This window comes from Sphaerodactylus townsendi, linkage group LG05 (genome assembly GCF_021028975.2).
Source record: "Sphaerodactylus townsendi isolate TG3544 linkage group LG05, MPM_Stown_v2.3, whole genome shotgun sequence".
In the NCBI taxonomy this organism is placed as follows: domain Eukaryota; kingdom Metazoa; phylum Chordata; class Lepidosauria; order Squamata; family Sphaerodactylidae; genus Sphaerodactylus; species Sphaerodactylus townsendi.
The window spans coordinates 24840850-24861790 of record NC_059429.1 but is presented as its reverse complement, the minus strand read 5'-3'; the positions used below and the strand labels follow the sequence as shown (position 1 = coordinate 24861790).

The window sequence follows — 20941 nt, the reverse complement described above, 5'->3', positions numbered from 1 at the left end:
ATAGGATAGGGCTTGAGCGTTCGGAGGGCGGGCTAGTGGGTGTTCCAGTTTGTGGCGCCGCGGACTTTTCATTGGCGGATCGTCATCGACGTCATACTTTCTACTACTGATGTTGGAACGGCTGTGGAGTGGAGAGCAGCTGGGTTGGCGCGCGCAAAATCCAAAGCAAAGAAACCAAGCCCATGTAGAACCTCCAGCCGGGTAGTATGACGTACACCCGCCAGCGCCTGGCGCTGGGAGCAAACAACGGGGAAGGGAGACGTTGCTCTCTGTAACTCTCCCGTAGAACCTTTTGAAAAGAGATTCTGGAAAGTGGCATGCCATTGCAATTGACAGCCTCAGAGTGGAACATACAAACTTGTGCACTTTCTTTGCGTGCACGCACACAATTCCCTTGATGTTCTTTAGAGTCGTATTGCATGACATTTAGAAGCCTAGATAGCGAGAGGAAACCATCGTGGTTTCTGAAACTTTGGATAACAGCAGCAGTAACACAGACGATTTGAATTCTTTGCCGCCAGTCTGGTGTTGAGTGAGGGACTTTGTGCTGCTCCCGCTCAAGAATGAAGGGAGCCTTATCAGGAAGTCAGATCGCTAGGTTTAGGTTAACACATCTTATCAGCAGCATTTGGATATGAACCTGCTAAGAAGATGCATTCACAGCTATACCCTGTTCAAGATAAAGATGAGAGTTTGATTGTAGATCGATCTGCCTCTTCTTCCTGGAACTTCTCAGCTGAATGCATCACTGTGGTTCTAGTGCCAACTTGTTCAGATTCCACCCCACCACCTTAGAGCACTATAATGTAGTGCCTCCCAACTTCTGCAAGTGTCAGGAGGCTTCATGCTGCTGTTGTGACCATTTTCCTTATGTTTACAGGAATTTCCTCTTCCTTCAGCTCTCCCAACGGCCACTGTAATGTAAAAACCAGACAAATAAAGTTGTTCTTTGTGATCCTTCACACATCTCTCTCTTCTTTTTAGTGGAGACACCTACAAAACTTTGCAGGGTCAATGGAAGAGAATCGCAGGTGCTTGGAGGGCTGATCTACCTCCCATTAGATGCACTTCTTAATGGGAGGTAGATCAACCCTCCGAGCACCTGTGATACTTATATGTTGTTTGGATCAGGTAAATGTAGAAAGGCTTGTGTTAATACATATGTATGCTTGCAAATATTTCAGCTGAGTGACCTTGGGTTAGTTAGACTCTCTCACCCTAGCCTAGCTTGCAGGGTTGTTGTGAGGCTACACTGGAAAAGGGGAGAATGATGTGAGCCAATCTGGTACCTCACCGGGGAGATAGTGGTGTATAAATACATTTTCGATAAATAACACATTCCTGTTCAAAACAGTAATAGGTTTATTAACAAAACATTCATTAATTCATGTCTTTATTCACAAAATTTTTCCCCCCAGTAATTATGGCCTGGTTATTTGAACCTTAATTCTCATTGGCCATTCTCACCGCCATTTCTCCTGTTGCTGCTGCTCTGTCTGCCATTTTCTATATGGAGGGGAGTGTTCGCCAGTGCTAGTTTAATAGTGCCAAAGGAAAGCTGCACACAGAAATGGCTGTTTAATACTTATTTAAATTCTGCAGTACAGTGGAACCTCAGTTTTCGTTGGTAACCCAAAGAATCGATGAAAACCGAAACCGATGAAAATCAAGGCAAATTTCCATGGGAATCAATGTAAATCCAATTAATCCGTTCTAGGCACTCCAAAAAACATACTAAAAACACATCGTACCTTCGGGACCTACTCGGCCTCTGCATTCGGCAGAGGCACATCTACTGGAAGTCCCTGGCCCCTCGATGATGCGACTGGCCTCCACTCAGGCCAGGGCCTTTACGGCTCTGGCCTCGCCTGGTGGAACACTCTCCTCCAGCTGTCCGGCCCTGCGGGATCTCAGCGATTTCCGCAGGGCCTGTAAAACTGAGTTGTTTCACCAGGCCTTTGGAGAGACCAGTCGCTGAATTGTACCCCCTCTGTTCTCCTGTGAGGGTCCCTTTTGGGACACAATCGCGCTCCCCTTCCTCTTTCCTCGTTAGAGGATTTTTTAAGTAAGGGTTTTGGCGGATGCCAATTTCATGTAGCACCGCTGTTTTAAATTAAATTAATATTTTAGAGTTTATAGGGTTGAGTTCTTAATGTTAGGCATTTATTGGTTGTTATTTACTCGTCCCTCTTGTTATTGTATTTTATGTTGATGTTGTACACCGCCCAGAGCCCTCTGGAGATGGGGTGGTGCACCAAATTGAATTAACAACAACAACAACAACAATGTTTTGATGAATAAACATAGTGTTTAATGCTGAAAACAGTAACAAACAATAACACTCGGACCAGCTTCAGAGCCAGCGGACCAATGTTGCACTGTCCCAAGAGGTCTGTTTCTGACGCCTCTTTAAGAAAACTGTCCCAAGAGGTCTGTTTCTGACGCCTCTTTAAGATTTGTCTGAAATGGGGAAGACATTGTCATTAAACAAGTTGCAGACATGGCCTGCAACAGCTTTTGTCCTATGGATTTTCCCCACAAACCTCTGCACCTTACTGCAAATCGATGAAAACCGAGACAAATTTTTCACTGAAAAAATCGATGAAAACTGAAGGAAATGAAAACCGAGGTTCCGCTGTATTTTCTCTGGTGGAAGCAGACACCTGTCACTTTTTGTGCACATGCAGGACTGCACTCATCTTTACCCTAGGTGGACAAGACACTGGGCAACTTTTCTCTGCTGCTCTGACACTATCTTTTTAATGTAGATCGCTGCACAGGGAATGTCCTTCCTTCCTGCTGCTTCTCCACTCTCCACCATTTTTGCACCCATTCCTCCATCCTTCACCACGCGTGCAGAGAGATGCAGACAGCATCCCTCCCCATCCAGCTAGTTAGAGAATAGAGAACCTGTCTCTCCACTTTTCTATCCAGAATGGAGTTCACTAATAAAGTTTTCTCTTACTAGTCAGAAACAATGAATTGGCTCCCAGTTTCTTTTGTGTTCAGCACACATGCATGCCTGGGTGAGCTCCACTGTGTTTTGCATCTGTGCACTCTGCTGTAACGAAAAGGTATTTCTAACCAGAGAGACTTAGTACTTCGTTTAGAATGGCACAACCCCTCTCCCCACACACGCTTTTTATCTGGATGTGTGTTTTGAAAAGAGGAATTTGGCTGGCTTAGTTTGAAAGTGAGATGATAATCTTTTGGCTAGTGCAGCCAGACTCTGGTTATGTTTTAGAGGAATGCTTTTGCTTTTTTGTATCTCTTTTACTCGCACGCCAAGGACATTAAGGAACAATTCACATACTTTTTTTTCATTTTGCTGCAGAATCTTTCTCATGTAATCTTGGATTCCTCCTGCACTGATTTGTTCAGCTGAGTCACAATTTCAGATGTAGTTTTCTCAAAAATGGCAGGGCTCTGGGCTCATACGCCTGTTAACTGTTATTAGGAGCAATCTGGATGAAAAGGTCCAGTCACATTACAAGAGTTTTTAGAATGGGATCTCCTGTTAGGCCCATGGAGCAAGCTCCCCCTTGGCCTTTAGACAATTGTCTTGTCCCTGCCAGTCTTTGGCCACCCGCTGCATGCCAGCAATGCCTCCGTGTCATGTGTAGAAAGAAGCCAACCACTGATGCTGGCATACCTCCCGACAGGACCATTCCCCCTAAGAAGAAGAAGAAGAAGAAGAGTTTGGTTGATATCCCCTCCTGCAGGAGACTCAAAGGCTTTCATAATCTTCCTTTGCCCTCACAACAAACACCCTGTGAGGTAGGTGGGGCTGAGAGAGCTCCGAAGCTGTGACTAGCCCAAGGTCACCCAGCTGGCGCAGGTGGGAGGTACAGGCTAATCTGAATTCCCACATGTTCTCCACAGCTCAGGCGGCAGAGCTGGGAATCAAACCCGGTTCCTCCAGATTAGATACATGAGCTCCTACGCCACTGCTGATGAAGGTCTTCATCAACAGGTGTGGTGATAACAGGTAAAAGGCAAAGGTAAAAGGCAAGTATGGGGTCATTAACTATGGGGTGACATTTCATCATGACATTTACTAGGCAGACTATGGCCTGTTTTGCATGTCAAAATTACACTGTGGCTTATCATGGGACTGTACCTGCTGCAGGGCTTCTCACCCAGTGTAACAAACTGAGTCAACCTCCTCTTTACACCCTGCTTGTAGTTCCCCATTGCTGCCTGGCTCTTTCCTTCGCTCGAGTCAGAGCCAGTGCAGGAAGCCCCGAATGGTTCCCCACAAGCCCGGGGCATTCCCATAAGTACCACGAGCTCTTCGGCAGTCTCTTTCACGCATGCGCGGGCAGCTTCCGTTTCTTGCGTTCAGATTGATTGAATCTTGCCCCATTCCCCCCACTCACTGTCACTATTTTAGTTTTAAATGACTCTGAACACAAAACAGGCGCTGAGAACGCGCCCTCGCCTCGCCTAAAACTTTTGCTTAAAGCGAGCGGGACGCCATCCTTCACCCTCCTCCATCTAAAATCTAAATCTAAAATCCTTGTGTGTGCGAGAGAATCACTGACCTCCCATTTGCGGTGTCTGCACATGCCACTTTTCTGCCCAAGGTTTCTCCCTCCATTTTTTTTCACTGCAAGTGTGGGCGGGGGTGCCGATTCTCAGCACCTCTCCATTGGTGGGGCGGACCAGAGCAGCAAGGCAGAAAAATTTGCCGGTTCTGCTACGGAGTAGTTTTGCACAGCGGTGGAAGCCTCCTGAGCAACAAAGGAACCTCAACCTTTGCAGTTCAGGAAATTCGTGGAGCAAAGCCAATGCCATTGGAAGACTCTGGGGCAAAAATGTGGCAGCCACGCTGCCGCACCGGGGGCAGTGCAAACTCCCGATTTACTGGGCATTCCTGTGCCAACAGAGGAGCAATTCTCGCATATGTTCTATGTTGGTTTGCCATTGCCTCTTCCAGCAAGCTTTGCACTTCGCCCCCAGCTGGCTGGGTACTTATTTTACTGACCTTGGAAGGATGGAAGGCTGAGTCAAACTTGAGCCAGCTACCTGAAACCAACTTCTATCAGGACCTAACCAGAGGTGGGATCCAGCAGGTTCTCACCAGTTCCCGAGAGTGGGTTACTAATTATTTGTGTGTGCCGAGAGGGGGTTACTAATTGTCCGTTTGCCCCCCATGCCCCTCACTCTCCCCGAGGCATACTGCCTTTGAATGTGAAGGTTCCATATAGCAATTATGACTATTAATGTAACTCCCCTGAACTGTTAATCCCTTCAGGTACTGCAATTCATTGATTCTCAGCCTTTCAGACTTTTATCTCACCAGTCTCTATCAAAGAACCTGTGTGTTTCACCACAAGCGTAGGTTCAGATTTGTGAGTTGGGGCATTTCTATAATGTGATAATGCTTTAGAAATGACCTGGTGCAAAAAAAATTTTTTTAAGTTAGGTGGGTGGCTGCCCATGGGGCATCCAACTCAGCTTTTGCCCAGGGCTCAGGTTTGCCTAGGTACGCCTCTGCCCCCTTTGCTGAGGGGGGGGGGGGCTGGTGAGGGAACCTATTACTAAAATTTTTGGATCCCACCATTGGACCTAACTCAAGTCATGAGCAGAGCTTTGACTGCAGTACTTCAGCCTTCCACTCTGTGCCATGGGGCACAGCTCTTTGATAGGTTCGATCTAATCAAGATACTACATGACTTTTGTTTGGAGGATTTGATTTCCCTGGATCGTCCTGATGGATTCTACTTACCATGACCGGAGCAGCATCAGAGGGGGAGGAGCCAACTGAGGCCCCGACAGCCACTGTATTAAGCAGACACCCCAGCTGTACGTAGTGACAGAACTAATCACACTTCACTCTCAATACACAGACAGCAACACGAATTTTTCCTCCTCCAAAGAGTCTTCTTATTTACAAACTGATCATTTTACAGGAATACAGTTCAATGTTAACCTTACAGAGAATAAATAAACTATACACTGGTAATCTAAGCCTCCGTTTCCACATACAGAACTGCTTCAGAACAAATACTACAGCTATAAACAAAGATTAAGCAGCCTGAAGTTTATATTTCCTCAGGCTGGAAAGAACATGCCCCTCTTGGGGTCTCGCTATAGTAGAGGGACCAATTAATCACAACGGTAACTTAGAACATCTCCGAGGAATGTGTTCTGTTTGCAGGAGAATGGTGTACACGACAAGAAATGCAAACAATACACTACAAACAGCAACAAGACTAATGTATAATATATTATAAACTGTGGTCAGGCTTCAAAGAACTGAATTCTTAGGAGCCTTTATGTATATCTGTTTTGGACAACAGCATCTACGCAGTATGGCAAACCACTTCTGAATCTGAGGGAACCTTTCAAATAGCAGTTTGTGATACGTGCATTGTGGGTGTACAGGAAAAAAAAGAAGGATCTCTCTGGGAAGATCTGAGCATTGAAGAATTTCTAAATTAACATTTTGGGTCCCGGTATAGCTATTGTGTTTCTCCGAAAATAAGACAGTGTCTTATATTAATTTTTGTTCCCAAAGATGCGCTATGTCTTATTTTCAGGGGATGTCTTATTTTTCTGCTCCACAGCTGCATGCTCTGGTGTTCCTCGCTCGATGGGCATCAGCTCAAACAAAAAAAACTAAGTACGCCCTTACTGGGATGTTTTTATATTTAGCACTTCAGCAAAAGCTCTACTACGTCTTATTCTCAGGGGATGTCTTATTTTCGGAGAAACAGGGTATTAACTATTTATAGCACAGGCAGGGGACATTCTTGAAATTGTATTGTCACCATTGTCAGCTTTGAGAGACTAAACCTGCAGACAACTTGAAATCTGACTCCTAAGTTTATGCCTGAAGGGCATATGTTTTCACTTTAAAAAACTGATCACGAAATGGATATTGTTCTTTTCGCAAAGTCATTGATATGCACCCTTTTTTGTTTTTACTTTATCATTTCAATAAAAAACAATATCTTAAAAATTTGAGAGTTAAAAATGTCTTTCCTAATTTGTTTCCACTCTCTGTCAAATCTGCCACCACCCCATCATGGGGCTACAGAACAAGGGGTACCACAGCAAAAAACCTCACATGTCCTCAGAGGGTTCCAGAAACAGTCCAGAATGAGGGAGTGACTTTGAGCATCTATATGGACTGAGGATTCATAATCAGTCTCTGCCAGCATACCAACTAGCCATGCTGGTAGGGCTGATGTAACTCAGAAGTCCATAACATCTGGAGTGCCAAAGGTTCGCCACCACTGCATTATAGGGTTGCCAGCCTCCAGGTGAGGGACCTGGAGATATTACAGACTGCAGAGTTCAGCTCCTCTGGACATAAGGATTGCTTTTGGAACGTGGACTCCAGCATTATGCTCTGTTGTCATCCCTCCCCTCCCCAAACCCTATCTTCTACTCCCAAATCTACAAGAATTTGTCAACCCAAAGTTGGCAACACTAAACCCATCACCTAAAGTCAGTTTTCTGAAGGGGCTACACCAGTATAAAAACAGCTTGGCCACCTCTAGGCAGCTAAATAACACCCAGTTTATACTAATGTAAGGTCAAGTCGCTGACAAGCCGAATATTTTTTGCTAAGAGAGAAGACTTTATGCTTCAGAATGTGTTGGAAAGCTTTAACAATTCCTATTTCCTACAAATATATTGCAACTGTACATACATTTTTAAAACTTTTATTTTTACAGAATTCTATGTACACATGAGTATTTGATTATACCGAGTCTTTAGTATGGACAACTACTCCTAATGAGGCTGATGAAGAGCAGAATGCTCAAACTGCTGCCAAATACTAGGACAAAACAACTAGGTGATGGTGCTCAGTTCAATTGTCCTTGGCTAGTAATCAAAGGGATAGGAAGAGGGGGATGTGTCACAAATGCCCACCAAGCATATTGTGGCTGAAGTAAAGGGCACTTGCTCTATCAACTTGTTGCAAAATCCATTAATACGGGGCTTACTGGAAGTGGGCACAAGGCCACCACCGCTATGTGGGAAAGGGAGGGGTCGTTTCCACCTCTCAGCCCAGACAAAACATTCCCCAAACTGGCCTTGGAGATCCACAGAACAATCTGTTTTTCTCTCTTATCAATGGCCTGCATTCTCCAAGTAGGCCTCCCTCACAGTCTGAGAGCGATGCTATGAAAGCAGATGTCCCCAGGTGGTCTGAAGATCTGCCAAGAGTATCCAGCCCTAAACTCTGCTACTATCTCTACTATTCGTACTACTTCTGCTATTTCTCACTTATTAGTGCCCCTCCACTTTTGCAAACCAGTTGATGATTCCAGAAAGCCTCCATTGTGAACCACCCGTATGAGGCAATAGGCTTGTAGTCACAACTCCGCATTCCTCTCCTTAGCCAGCGAGTCAAATATTTGCTTCACTGGACTTTGACGAAAAACAACACGGGTCTCACACAAATAGGACCTGCCACCCACGTTACGCTAATGTCTGAAGCAGATATTCCAACTGACAGGCTTCCTTCTGCTATGGGTGGTAAAAGCCACCAGGAAAGCCTTTAAGGTTTTGGTCGAAAATGAGAACAGAAAGAGCCATGGTAGCTTGTCCAAGGAGGAGGCTGTTGCTTTACTCTCTTCTGTGCTTCAGCACCACCACAGCAGATGGCCAGAGCCACTGCAGCCACTGGTTCAGATGGCAGAATTGCAATGGCGATCACATGACCCAAGGAGCCAATCAGGTTCCACCTAGTCTGCTAAATCTTATGGCCTGACTTCCCAGTCTCAGGTACCGGCAGAAGGGCAAAATAAAATGAGATGGGGCAGCTGTAGGCTGTTCCTGGATCTGTCCTAGTGTAGAATTTGGAGAACAGAACCAAGTCAGGGCTGCAAAGAGCATTCAGCTTTATTCAGTCGTGCATCATCCCACTTCTAATTAGACATGAACAGAGGAGGGATCTGCGTAAACAAGGAGGGCTACCCTACCCCATCTAGTTTGGTCCTGGAGAGCTTGCAGTGCACCTGCCAGCTTCCCAGTTCAGCAACTTACCTGGTTGGTACCTTATTTCCTAGAGTGTCAGTGCTCCTTCACAAGTTCCCATGAAATAAACAAGAGCTACATAATCTGTCAAAATCTATCTACAACTCTATCCCTGTTTACAGGTACCCAAAATTGACTTCCTAGGGTGGTATACCTCAACTCACCTCATATCAGGGTTACCTCAGACATCGTAAGAGCTTTCTTACTACCTCTGCTTTGCAAAACCAACCACTCTCCCAGAATACTTTGATGCCTCATTAGCCAACAGCCCAGGAGCAAGCAAAAATGCAAAGGTGTCTGAAGCCCCCTGAAACCCACTTTCACTTCCAAAAGACATTCACAAATAACATACAGCAGTATTCTAGAGCTGATTTTTGAAGCTTGAAACTCACAACTGTCAATCAACGAACATTCTGACATTCGTATTTTCTGTTTGATCAAGTGTCAATTCACATGCCGCAAAGACCCCGTGGCAGGCATATGGACTGTCAACAGACGAGTGCCTGGTGCGCAGAACATGATTCTCAGATGTATGGGGGCTAGAGTTGCAAACACCAGGTTGGGAAATTCCTGGATATTTGAAGGCTGGAACCTGGGAAAAGCAGAGTTTGGGTAAAAGAGAGTATAATGCCACAGAATCTGCCCTCCAAATGAGCTGTTTTCTCCAAGGGAACTGATCTTTGTACTCTTAGAGATCAGTTGTAATTCCAGGCAACCCTAGCAGGGACTCATGTCAAATTGGGACCATAACATATGGGAGAAGGAGCCTTAGACCTTCCCTTCATGCCTTAGGAAGAGACCCAAGGGATCGGGTGGGTAGAGCACCTGCTGTAGGTGCTCCAAATCCAGGGAACGTGGGTGACAACATTCTGATATTTCATGTAGCACAAGGCACAAACAGGGCTGTGTATACTCCAAGCTAAACATGTCTTTAACACAAGCAATCCAAATCCTACACCCAGGCAAACCGTTTTTTGTGGCCAATATAAAGTGTACAAATTGAGTAAATGTGCACAATATTTCTTTTGGGGGGGTATAATTTCTTCTGGGTTGCTAGTCATGGGGAAGACTGAAGCCTTGTTTTCAACTACTGGAAATCTTGGCCACTCTTCTGGAGTTTAGGATATACTGTCCACCTACTTTCTGATGTACCTTTGCAGCCCCAAAGACCAGAATCTTGGTCTTTTTAAAAGTTGAGAGTCTACAGAAGTGAAGGGAGGATATCCTTCCTTGGAAATCTCATTCTGTGCTTTTCTAATTGTGATCCTATGGATTCACAGCATACATATAGCCTCAAACATAAAATACCAGGTAGGTACTTCACTTTCTTACTTCATATGCCTCTTCTGACTTCAGGACACATCTCAAAATGTATTCTCCTGGGGAAAAAAATAGTATACCTCCTCTTGCGGGAAAAAATGCATCCATGAATCAGAAGCTATAACACGTACAAGATAAATAAACATTTGTTTCAAACTACGCCAGTCCATAGCACAGCACCTTGAATAAGGTTGTGTGGCAGACCTGGTCAGATCCCACCTTCTTTCCTTCCGTGGCTGATTAAAGTCCCAGCTCTGCTATTCAAAGCAATGGAAAGTCCAGGTGAAGTTCCTTCAGCTTGAAGTGTGGGGTTTCTTTGAGAGGTGGTCCAGAGCACCTGGTGAAGGAATGAAAGGCATGGACTACGAAGTGGTTGCTTCTTCGAGAAGGCGATGGATTTCCTGGAAAGAAGGCCGGTCTTTGGTGTCTCGTCTCCAGCAGCTGAGCATTAGCTTATACACGGGATCAGGGCAAAATGCAGGCTGTGGGAGGTATGTCTGGAGTAGGGGGGAGGGAGGGAAAGGTGAACACAATAAAAACTTACTCTTACTTCAAAGGCACCAGAAGCAGAAGGCATCCACAATATTAATAGGATATTTTTCTAGCCTATTCAGACCTATGGCAGCCATTTTGTAGCTGACCATGTCCCACATGGCAGCTATTTTGTGCTGCTGTCCACTTCCTTTTCTCAAACTTCCAGAAGCGTTCAGAGGTTCAGCATGGTTGGGGACCCCTGCTCAATTCTCAACACAGTAACAGCCTCATCCAGATGTGGGCCGTGTGTGAAGGGAGTTGTGGAGGCAGTGGGGCCATAAGCCCACGGATTTGCCCTCCCTTGGGCACTTACCCTGACGGAGGGGCAAATCCACTGGCAGACTTAGTGCAAATCCAGCAGGCAGATCACTGGATGGAAGATCTGTTGGCTTGCCATGGTGCAGGTTGTCACTGAGGGGAGGGGGTCTTGGATGGCCCCTCCCACTCTCTGCCTCCCTACCAATGACGCCTTCTCAACCTGTCCAGAGGCTTTGCCTTCACCTGCGTAGTCTTCCTTCAGGCCACCAGGGTTGACACTGACCCAATCACTCTCCCAATACCTGTGCTGTCTCCCGAGTTTTTGCAGCCCCCCCTCCCCGAGGATTGCCCCTCCCCCAACCCTCTTGGTACACATTAGGGCAGCCCCTCCCTCAGTCCTCCTTTCTCTAATCCTGCCCCGCCCCACCCCTGGGCTGATTTTGGCATCTCGCTCTTGTTCCTCTGCCCCCTGCTGACTGTCGGCCATCCTGTCAGACACAGCCCTGCCCCCTTCACACGAGTGCTCCTGTGCTGACATCCCTTTTGCCCAATGTTGCTACTTTTCAATGCCACTCGATGGCTGGTGGCAGTGCTGCACATGGTGGCAGTGCTGCGGTTCAGCTAAGCCACTTTTGCACCATGCCCAGCCATGTCATGCCTACCTTCCCCTCCCCACCCGGATTGCACTGTTAGCGTTGTTACTTATGTGGAACTTTTTATCTTTAGAAAGAGGTGGGATCAATGATTCTCATTCCCTCTTTTGGTGGTAATTTTATCAGACAGATGCATAGGGTGCAGGTGGGATTTTCTACGGCATGGAAAACCTAGATACCCTGCAACCAGAGGTGGGATCCAACCAGTTCTCACCACTTCCCTAGAAGTGGTTACTAATTTTTTCTGAGTGCCGAGAAGGGGTTACTAAAGCAACCTCCCTGCCCAATAGGGACTGGAGGTGCGTGTGTGCGGCGACGCCACTGTTTGAATCCCACCACCATTGGAACCTGTTATTAAAATTTTTGGATCCCACCACTGCCTGCAACCATCTTGGATTCTTTGACTTACCCGGAATAAAGGTCATTTCCTTCATGCTTGGCATCCAGAATGATAGCTGTAGTTTGCTAATGTTTATCCTATTTAATAATTATAGAAGAAGAAGAAGAGGAAGAGTTTGGATTTATATCCCCCCTTTCTCTCCTGCGGGAGACTCAAAGGGGCTTACAATCTCCTTGCCCTTCCCCCCTCACAGCAAACACCCTGTGAGGTAGGTGGGGCTGAGAGAGCTCTGAGAAGCTGTGACTAGCCCAAGGTCACCCAGCTGGCGTGTGTGGGAGTGTACAGGCTAATCTGAATTCCCCAGATAAGCCTCCACAGCTCAGGCGGCAGAGCTGGGAATCAAACCCGGTTCCTCCAGATTAGATACATGAGCTCTTAACCTCCTACGCCACTGCTGCTCCTAAAAATAGGTTTTATTAAAGGTTTGGGTAGATAGTTCCAGCAGAGGCTGGAGATGGGTTTGGCCCAGAGGATCATTTAGGAGCCTTTCCATTTTTTCCTGTCATAAAAGAGCATCTGTTGGTTCCACAAATGTTTTCCTACCTGCCGCCCCTGCTCCCTGAAGAACTCTCCGGTATTCTCAATGACTTGTTCATCTGAAAACTGGGAATAGGGCTGCTCGCGGCAAAATGTGAAGGTCTCCCAGAGCGTCACACCAAATGCCCACACATCACTTGCGGTGGTGAATTTCCCCTGTATTAAGATGGAAAGTGCAATTCAGAATTTATTTATTTATTTATTCCATTTATACCCTGCCCTACATTAAAGTCCCAGGGCGGCTTACATAATGGGGTTAAAAGCCCCATTAAAACATAAAACATTAAAAATTGTGAGAATAATCAGACTTGGAGCCACGTGCACCTGGGGGAGCATAAAACATTCGCTGCACATCTGACAGAAATTCCCCAAGATTTTAATATGTGAACTAGCCCTAGTAATTGAGACAAAATGATGTATTTTGGCTTCAATAGTCCCAGTGGGAAGTGAAGGGTACAAGAAAATTACCAAAAGGATGCTCTCCCACGACATCCAGCGGATGGGGAGTACTGCTCGGCCCTGGATCCTATAGTAGTCGCCACTGTAGAGGTTCCGGCTCATTCCAAAATCAGCTATCTTGATGGTATAATTCTTCCCCACTAGGCAATTGCGTGTGGCCAGGTCTCGGTGGACAAAATTCAGGGAGGACAGATATTTCATGCCAGAAGCAATCTGTGTAGCCATGAATTTCAGATCTGCATAGCTGCAGGTGAAAAGAATTGCCAAAGACTGAGTCACCAAACGGTCAGACAGCAGACAGGAAATTATCAGACAGGCAAGGCAGCACACGATAAACTCACAGAAGAACAGAATAATTTGGCAGGAACAGTAAGAACAACCATGGTCCTAATTTTGCACATTAATCTGTAGGTAAATCAAAAGGGAGGTTTGTGTAGGTTGTTTTTAATATTCGTTTGCCAATTAAAGAAATTTGGAACGCCCCCAGGGATAGGAATCCTGCCCCAGGGAACACTAGATGACCTTTTGCAAACTTTTAGCTCTATGATTCCAATGCTCTTTTTACTGATATGCCTAATAAAGGTCAGGAAGTTGATTCTAATGCCCTCCTTGGCTTACTGTACATTTTGTTCTTATTTCTTGTTGCCCAGGATTCAGTACTGTTGAGAAGTTGGTTTTTTGCCCCATTTCACCACATTATTGTGAGTTCATACACTTTCCAGGATTTTCCCAGCCTTTCTCTGATCTTTTCCAAACCTTCTTTGCTGTGAAGTTTTGCGAAACATTGCATCAATGGCTGGATTGCTACAGTATGAGTGGGAAAATTAAAATTTTCTTAGTCCTACCTACACAAGTAGCCATTTTCCCTTCTCCTGCCCCTGTAGGACCCATATCCTTACCTGCCATTGGAAGACTTTTAAATCTTTTCAAGTTGGCAACAGAATATTAAGAACAAGTATGAAAACACCATAAAACTACATTCTGCTGGCTAAACAATATTAATAATGCAATACAGAAAGAAGACCATTAAAACATATGAAAAGATGGAACTCCAATACTTTCCCGAAAGCCTCCCATTCTATTAAATGAATGAAGTAAGCGCACAGCTCAAGTTTATAGCTTCTTCAAAGCAGTCTCTTTTTTGACACTTAATGCCTATGTCCATGGTGGCGAACCTTTTGCACTCCAGATGTTATAGACTACAATTCCCATCAGCCCCTGCCAGCATGGCCAATTGGGGCTGATGGGAATTGTAGTCCATAACATCTGGAGTGCAAAAGGTTCGCCACCACTGGCCTATGTGAACACTTCCGACTATCTTGTGATAAGAATAATGACTTGAGATCTCAGTAGTGCTCAGTAATGTGAGGTTGTGAGCCAGTGGGGAGGTTATACAGGTTAATTCCTTGATATTTACCTTCCTAAACTGAGCCTGGCCCCAATATATATTGTCAGCTGATGGAGACTTTGTGAAACATGCGGAACGTGTATATAAGCCACTTAGACGGGAGTTTGAATAGGAGAGATCCCAAGTCGTTATTCTTATCACAAGACAGTTGGAAGTCATCACGTAGGCTTTGACTGCCAAAAAAGAGACTGCTTTGAGGAAGCTATAAACAGTGAGTTTACCTCATTTATCCTCTATCTTTGAAACTTCAAATGGACAATATACAGGAATTAACTAATATTAGGTATTGTTCATAGGCATAGAGGATTGTCTCTCGAGTGCTTGTGTTGTTCTGCTCTGTGTGCTGTTCTTCTGTGTTGGCACTGCACTTCGACTTTTTCTACATTAAAATCACCCGTATTGTTTTCTTAATTGTTTTGGATTTTCACAAATGCAATAGTTGTCTAAATGCTTCACATTGCCTACATTGTTGTGCTTGTGTTAAGTCTTTATTTGTTAAACTGCAAACTATACAGATATATGCAAACACCTGGAGCTTAGATCTTTGTGGTTAGATTGTGTAACACGTAGCACAAAAAAGGCACCTCAACATAGAGACAGCAACATGCAGAGCAGCGTTTATCGCATTTATCGCATTTACAGCATTTAGGCAAAGCAGGATTGGCTACCTGACAGAAGAGGTGGAGCTCTCTGACAAACTCTGGGGCTCCTGGCGAGACAAGAACTGATTGAGGTCCCCGTTCTCCATGTACTCTGTGATCATGCAGAGAGGGTCATCAGCAATGCACACAGCCAACAACCGGATGATGTTGGGATCCTTCAGCCTGGACATGATCTTAATCTCCTTGAGAAAGTCATTCCTTTTGGAAACAAAGAAGGAGACATCAGTGGTGCCAAACTACCTATAGCAATGAAAGCCAGGGTGGCCTAGTGGCTACCATACTGGCCTATGAATGTCTCTGGCCATTTAAGCACATGTGGTCTCCTTTGCTTCAGCATACATTCCCTTCATGGTTGATTTTCAGTTACACACACATCCCCCTCGTCAGCAGTCATGCTGCCCTCAAACCAGAGAATCCCCACAGTTTTCAACAGCTCTTAAAGTGCAACTTTTTCTCTCCCTTCACAGTGAAAGCAAAAGAGACCACCATTTGTTTAGCTTTCATTAAGTTTTCTTGCTCCTCCCTGCCTTCTGCAGTCCACAGCACAGCAGTTCCTCCTGCTGTACAGGTCACCATTTCAGGAGGATCAGAAGGGCTTCTTTCCCTGCGCCCCCACCCCCCCTTTGGTAAGGGTTTATTGCTGGAGCAGTGAGCCCAATGAAATTGACAAGGTTGGTCTGCAAAATAGTGCCAAAAATGGTATATCACAGAGAGAAGTCTGTTACACACACAGTGTCCAGTGAGAAGGAAATTCCCTTCTCACCGGACACAGTGTGTAACAGACTTCCCTCTGTGATACACCTCTGAAGATGCCAGCCACAGAAGCAGGCAAAAGGTTAGGAACAAGATCCACCAGACAATGGCCACACAGCCCGGAAAACCCACCACAACCAGTTGAATCCGGCCATGAAAGCCTTCAACAATACATTACAATACAATACTGAGTTCTTCTCAGAAGTGGGGCAAGTACTGCAGACATAAGCACCCTCTGTTTCAAATCTTACTTCTTCAGGCAAATCACTGTAAAAGTCAGGGGTTCATGTAGTGCAGTGGTGGCGAACCTATGGCACTCCAGATGTTCATGGACTACAATTGGCCATGCTGGCAGGGGATGATGGGAATTGTAGTCCATGAACATCTGGAGTGCCATAGGTTCGCCACCATGCATGTAGTGGATAAAAACCGACTGCAGCTGCTCTTAAGAATGCAGCATGCCATAGTGGCAAGAGTTTAAATGAGGATCTGAGAAGTCAGGCTCAAACCCCGGCCCAGTCATGAAGCTCACTGACCTTGGGGCCAATCACTCTCTCCCAGCCTCACCTACTTCCAGTCTGTTGTGAGGATAAAATAGACAAGGGCAGAATGATTCATGCCACCCTGAGCTCCTTAGAGGACTGGCAGATAAAAATGCACCAAATACAACAACAAATAGTTCCCAAGCACCTGGCATTCTTGTTGGCATCAGCTCGCAGCATTTTCACAGCCACTGGGACAGACTGGCCTACATTACCATCCAGAACAAAATCCTTGTCTGCAAACTTCTCCATCCCTTCCACTTCACACAGGTGAACCTAGAGGAGAGTTAGGACCAAGATTAGATCAACCCACAAAAGAGCCTTCTCTACTTTGCCCCCACTTTTCACTGTGCCCTTGAGACGGACATGGAAAGTAAAACTAGTCCAGAATGCGGCGCCAAGACTCCTCACCGGATCAGTGGCGAGGCAGCACGTAGCCCCGGTGCTACGCCGGCTGCACTGGTGACCAGTTGAATTCCAGATCAGGTTCAACATTTTAGTTCCGATTTTTAAGGCTTTTGAGTGGACTGGGGCCCTCATATCTTTGCAACTGCATTGCCCGATATTGCCTGAGGAGGACACTTTGGTCCTCCGACAGTAATCTTCTGGTGATCCATAGCCCCAAGAAGGTTAGGTTGGCCTCAACCAGAACCAGAACCTTTTTCGGCCCTGGCTCCAATCTGGTGGAACTCTCTGTCAGCTGACGCAAGGCCCTGCAGGACCTTAAACAGTTCCACAGGGGCGGCACGACAGAGAAGTTTCACAAAGCTTTGGCCATCCACCGTTCATCATTCCATCTTGCTGGCCTCCCAATGACCAACTACTGGCTATCATTCTCTCCCCACTCTTTCTCATTCTCTCCAGTCTCTAGATGAGGTAAAAGAATAGTCTAGATCAGTGGTGGTGAACCTATGGCACGGGTGCCAGAGGTGGCACTCAGAGTCCTCTCTGTGGGCACGCGCAAACAGTCGCCTCTCACACACACACATCTAGGCTGGCCTGGGCCGTAGGGCTCAATTATTAGCATTAAAACTTAGACCTAGTTTTGGGGAAGCAGTGTAGGTAACCCTGTTAAGCGCTGTTAAACCCCACTGATTTTCTTGCGAAGAACTAAAGTGCGATCCTTTACCTGGGAGTAAGCTTGGTTGCTGGCAATGGGGCTTGCTTCTGAGTAAACTCGCCTAGGGTCATGATCCACCCGTTGGAAGAGTTGCACAGTTGCTTCAAAGCAAAGCCATCGACTACCCTCAAGCTTACTCCCGAGTAATGCACGCCTTGGTGCCAACTGTTTTTTCTACACTAAAACCTCAGGTTAGTCACACTTCATTCAGGTTAAATTGCCATATACACTTTGCGATAAATAAGTGGGTTTTGGGTTGCAATTTGGGCACTCAGTCTCAAAAAGGTTCACTATCACTGGTCTAGATGGAGAGGTAAATAGTATTGGCTACTTAGGATATTGCTGTTTTTTGCAATCAAGAGATTTTATATGCAGGTTTCAGTTATATCAATTTATTGTATTTTATTGTATTAATGTCTTTTAAACTTCGTAAGCTGCCCTGAGCCCAACCCTGGTGGGGAATAGGCTGGATATAAATTAAAAAATAAATAAAACATTTAAAAATATGTTTGAAAAATACATTTAATGTGCAGCCAGAGTCAGGCCTGCTTGTGAATTTCTGCACGGAGAGATATTTGGATCTTCTGGTTGTCCATTATCATCCTGCCAAAATCCCTTTATTGATGACGGGAAGCTTTCCAGACACAACAATACATCCAACAGGATGAAAAAGAAAGAGGCATCATGACCACCCAGCAAACAAGACCAACAGCAAGCCCGGGGTCTAGACCCCCTACGCAAATGTATTTGCATAGCATGTATTTGTGCAGATTTAAAAAAATCAGCATTCACTGGTTAATTTCCCTATAGTGCCTGGTGGGGGTCAGGAGTTCAATACAAGAATGTTAATGCTCCTGCACAGGAAGCTCCCTCTAGTCTTGGAATGTCAATATTCACAACAGTGCATGAAAGCAATGTCCTCCAGCTGATGGGAAGGAAAAGGGACGATGTTTTAAAGCTGGTTTTACAGTTTGGTTGGGGAAGCAGGTGTCAGAAAGGAATAGGGTTGGTTCGGGGAGAAGCATCTTGAAAGCAGAAGCTGTCCTTGAAAAGATGGACCTGGATCCTATGTTCAGGCCACATAAAGATCTCCGCCTTCCTCTTCATGTTGTTCCAGACTCCAGAAACAGCATCTTGGGAATCACCTTGGGCTTCAGTGAGGGGAAAAGCAAGAAAAAGCCCTGTTTCGCAGATGAAAATCCCTTCTATCAATAAAGATTTCCCAACAGATCCAAGTCATGATCTACAGATTGTGGATTTGCTGCTTGCTGGGAGTGCCTAGTTGCTTCCAATGTGTCTGATCTGTACATTTGCAAATAATGGTTATTATTAAGGCCATTTACACACAGGCTACCACCCGAGATACATCTCCAAGGTTCTCTCTTTCAAGGAAAACCAAACCCCATAAAGTTACCCTTGGAACTTCTTACTCCTCGTGGAAGTGGATATGGTACCCAGGCCCAGTGTTAGAGCATCTTCTTTGCATGCACACGTTCCCAATTCCCAGCATCTCCAGTTATAAGATCAGAAAGTAGGTGATGTGAAAGATTTTTACCAGAGACCCAATGGCATTCAGAATAGGCAATATCAACCTGGGTAGACCAAGAGATTCAGTATAGAACAAGGGGCTGCGGCTCAATGGAAAAAGGATCTGCTTTACACGCAAAAAGTGCCGGGATCTCAGTATCTCCAGATAAACCAATCAGGTAATAGGTGATGTGAAAGACTGTGAGTCTGACTCAGTATATGATTCAGCAGCTACACGTGTTCCGGAAGGAATGAGCAGTGAGCACTGACCTCCCCAAACTGGCCTTCTCCCAGCTTCTCCTTGAAAGTCAGCAGCTTCCTAGGAAATTCAGTCATAGCCACGTCTTTGCCAGACAGCAAGTCCATAGTGAGAGCAGGGACAGAATAGGTGTTGCTGCCGGTCACCCCTTGCAGGTTGACAATGTCTGCTTCCGCATAATGGGGGACCCCTTCAGCTCCACTTGGCTGGGCAGGCTTGGGGGCACCACTGCAGCCTGAGAAGAAAAAATCAGGGGGGAAATGACCTTAGCACAACACTTCGGGAGCGGCATTGCCTGGGGGCTCCAGGGAGAAAAAGGAATTGTGAAAAGGACCATAGCAGGGAAGTGTGTCAGCATTCATCAGAGGCACTCTTGGTCAGTATTCAGCATGCTAACAAGAGAAGAAAAGGAAATCCAAAGAAGTACCTGTTACACTGCTGCTACGGGCAATAGTATAAAGTGCAGACCACGAAAGTGCAGCATTAATAAAGTGTATATTGAATAAAGTGAACAAGTGCACAGTAATTACAAAACATATATCAGAAAACAATCCACCCACATGCAATGCAACACATATAGACATAAAAATGTATTGAAAAACTCTTTCTAGGATAAATGAACAGTTCTTTGTGCATGCAGTCCCAATCTGGAACAGACACAAGAACACATTTCCCAGGACAATAGTCCAATAAGAGTCCTTTCAATCCTCAAGTTTCTCAAGCCAGGGACTTCGGTAATCTGTTTCATGGCTTGACCACTTGGTCAGTGACAAGTTGTAGTGACTTGCCCATTATTGGGAATATCCAAATCAAGCAAATTATTTTTGGAGCTTATATATTGTCCCAATGTGTCTCCACTTCTTAGGGCTGAGCCTCATGTATCCATTATATGTATTGTGATGTTCAGCATAGACAATAGACAGGACTGTGTTTGCTTTGTACTTATATACATATATGCCCTGGCTCCTGAGAACAGGGGTGGTGGGACAAACTGTCCCCACCATGGTCCTTTCTTTTATGTCAAAAGCAGCATGGAATGGAAGGGAGAAAAGACCGAAGACTGTGATCTAGAGCAGATGTGCTTCCTCTACTATTTTGAAGATGGGTCCTGTGTCAGATGTGAAACGCAAATCAAATTTCACATAATCAGGTAATGAGACCCATACTCAACTATGGCTCCGAGATTTCTCACACACGGTCCATATCCTTTCAAACATATTTTTTGGAATAAGGATTAAATTTTCCTTTTTAATAAATCTTGAGAGCTGTTTGGGGGGGGGGTCTGGGCTGTGTGGCCGTGGTCTGGTAGATCTTGTTCCTAACGTTTTGCCTACATCTGTGGTTGGCATCTTCAGAGGTGTATCACAGAGGGAATTCTGTTACACAATAAGGCCAAAGGCAAACTAACAATATAAACAAATACAAAAATATAAAACACATTAAAAAATTAAAAAATTAAAACAATAGCCAATGATAAAATTATCTTTGATAAATATACCCAATTCTGACACA

General features: G+C 45.3%; 1 protein-coding gene across 2 annotated transcripts in view; it reads right to left on the bottom strand.

Annotated features, from left to right (window-relative positions):
• Positions 1-7664: 7664 nt before the first annotated feature.
• The window catches only part of DDR2 (discoidin domain receptor tyrosine kinase 2), a 68278-nt gene continuing 55001 nt past the window's right edge, over positions 7665-20941 (bottom strand). For both annotated transcript variants that reach the window (XM_048498033.1, XM_048498034.1), the window contains exons 12-17: positions 19441-19664; positions 16672-16799; positions 15235-15426; positions 13168-13402; positions 12706-12855; positions 7665-10814 (exon numbers count right to left, since the gene is read on the bottom strand). In XM_048498033.1, the coding sequence (XP_048353990.1) occupies positions 10680-10814; positions 12706-12855; positions 13168-13402; positions 15235-15426; positions 16672-16799; positions 19441-19664 (1064 nt within the window). In that variant the 3' untranslated portion in view covers positions 7665-10679. The remainder of the gene's footprint in view (positions 10815-12705; positions 12856-13167; positions 13403-15234; positions 15427-16671; positions 16800-19440; positions 19665-20941) is intronic.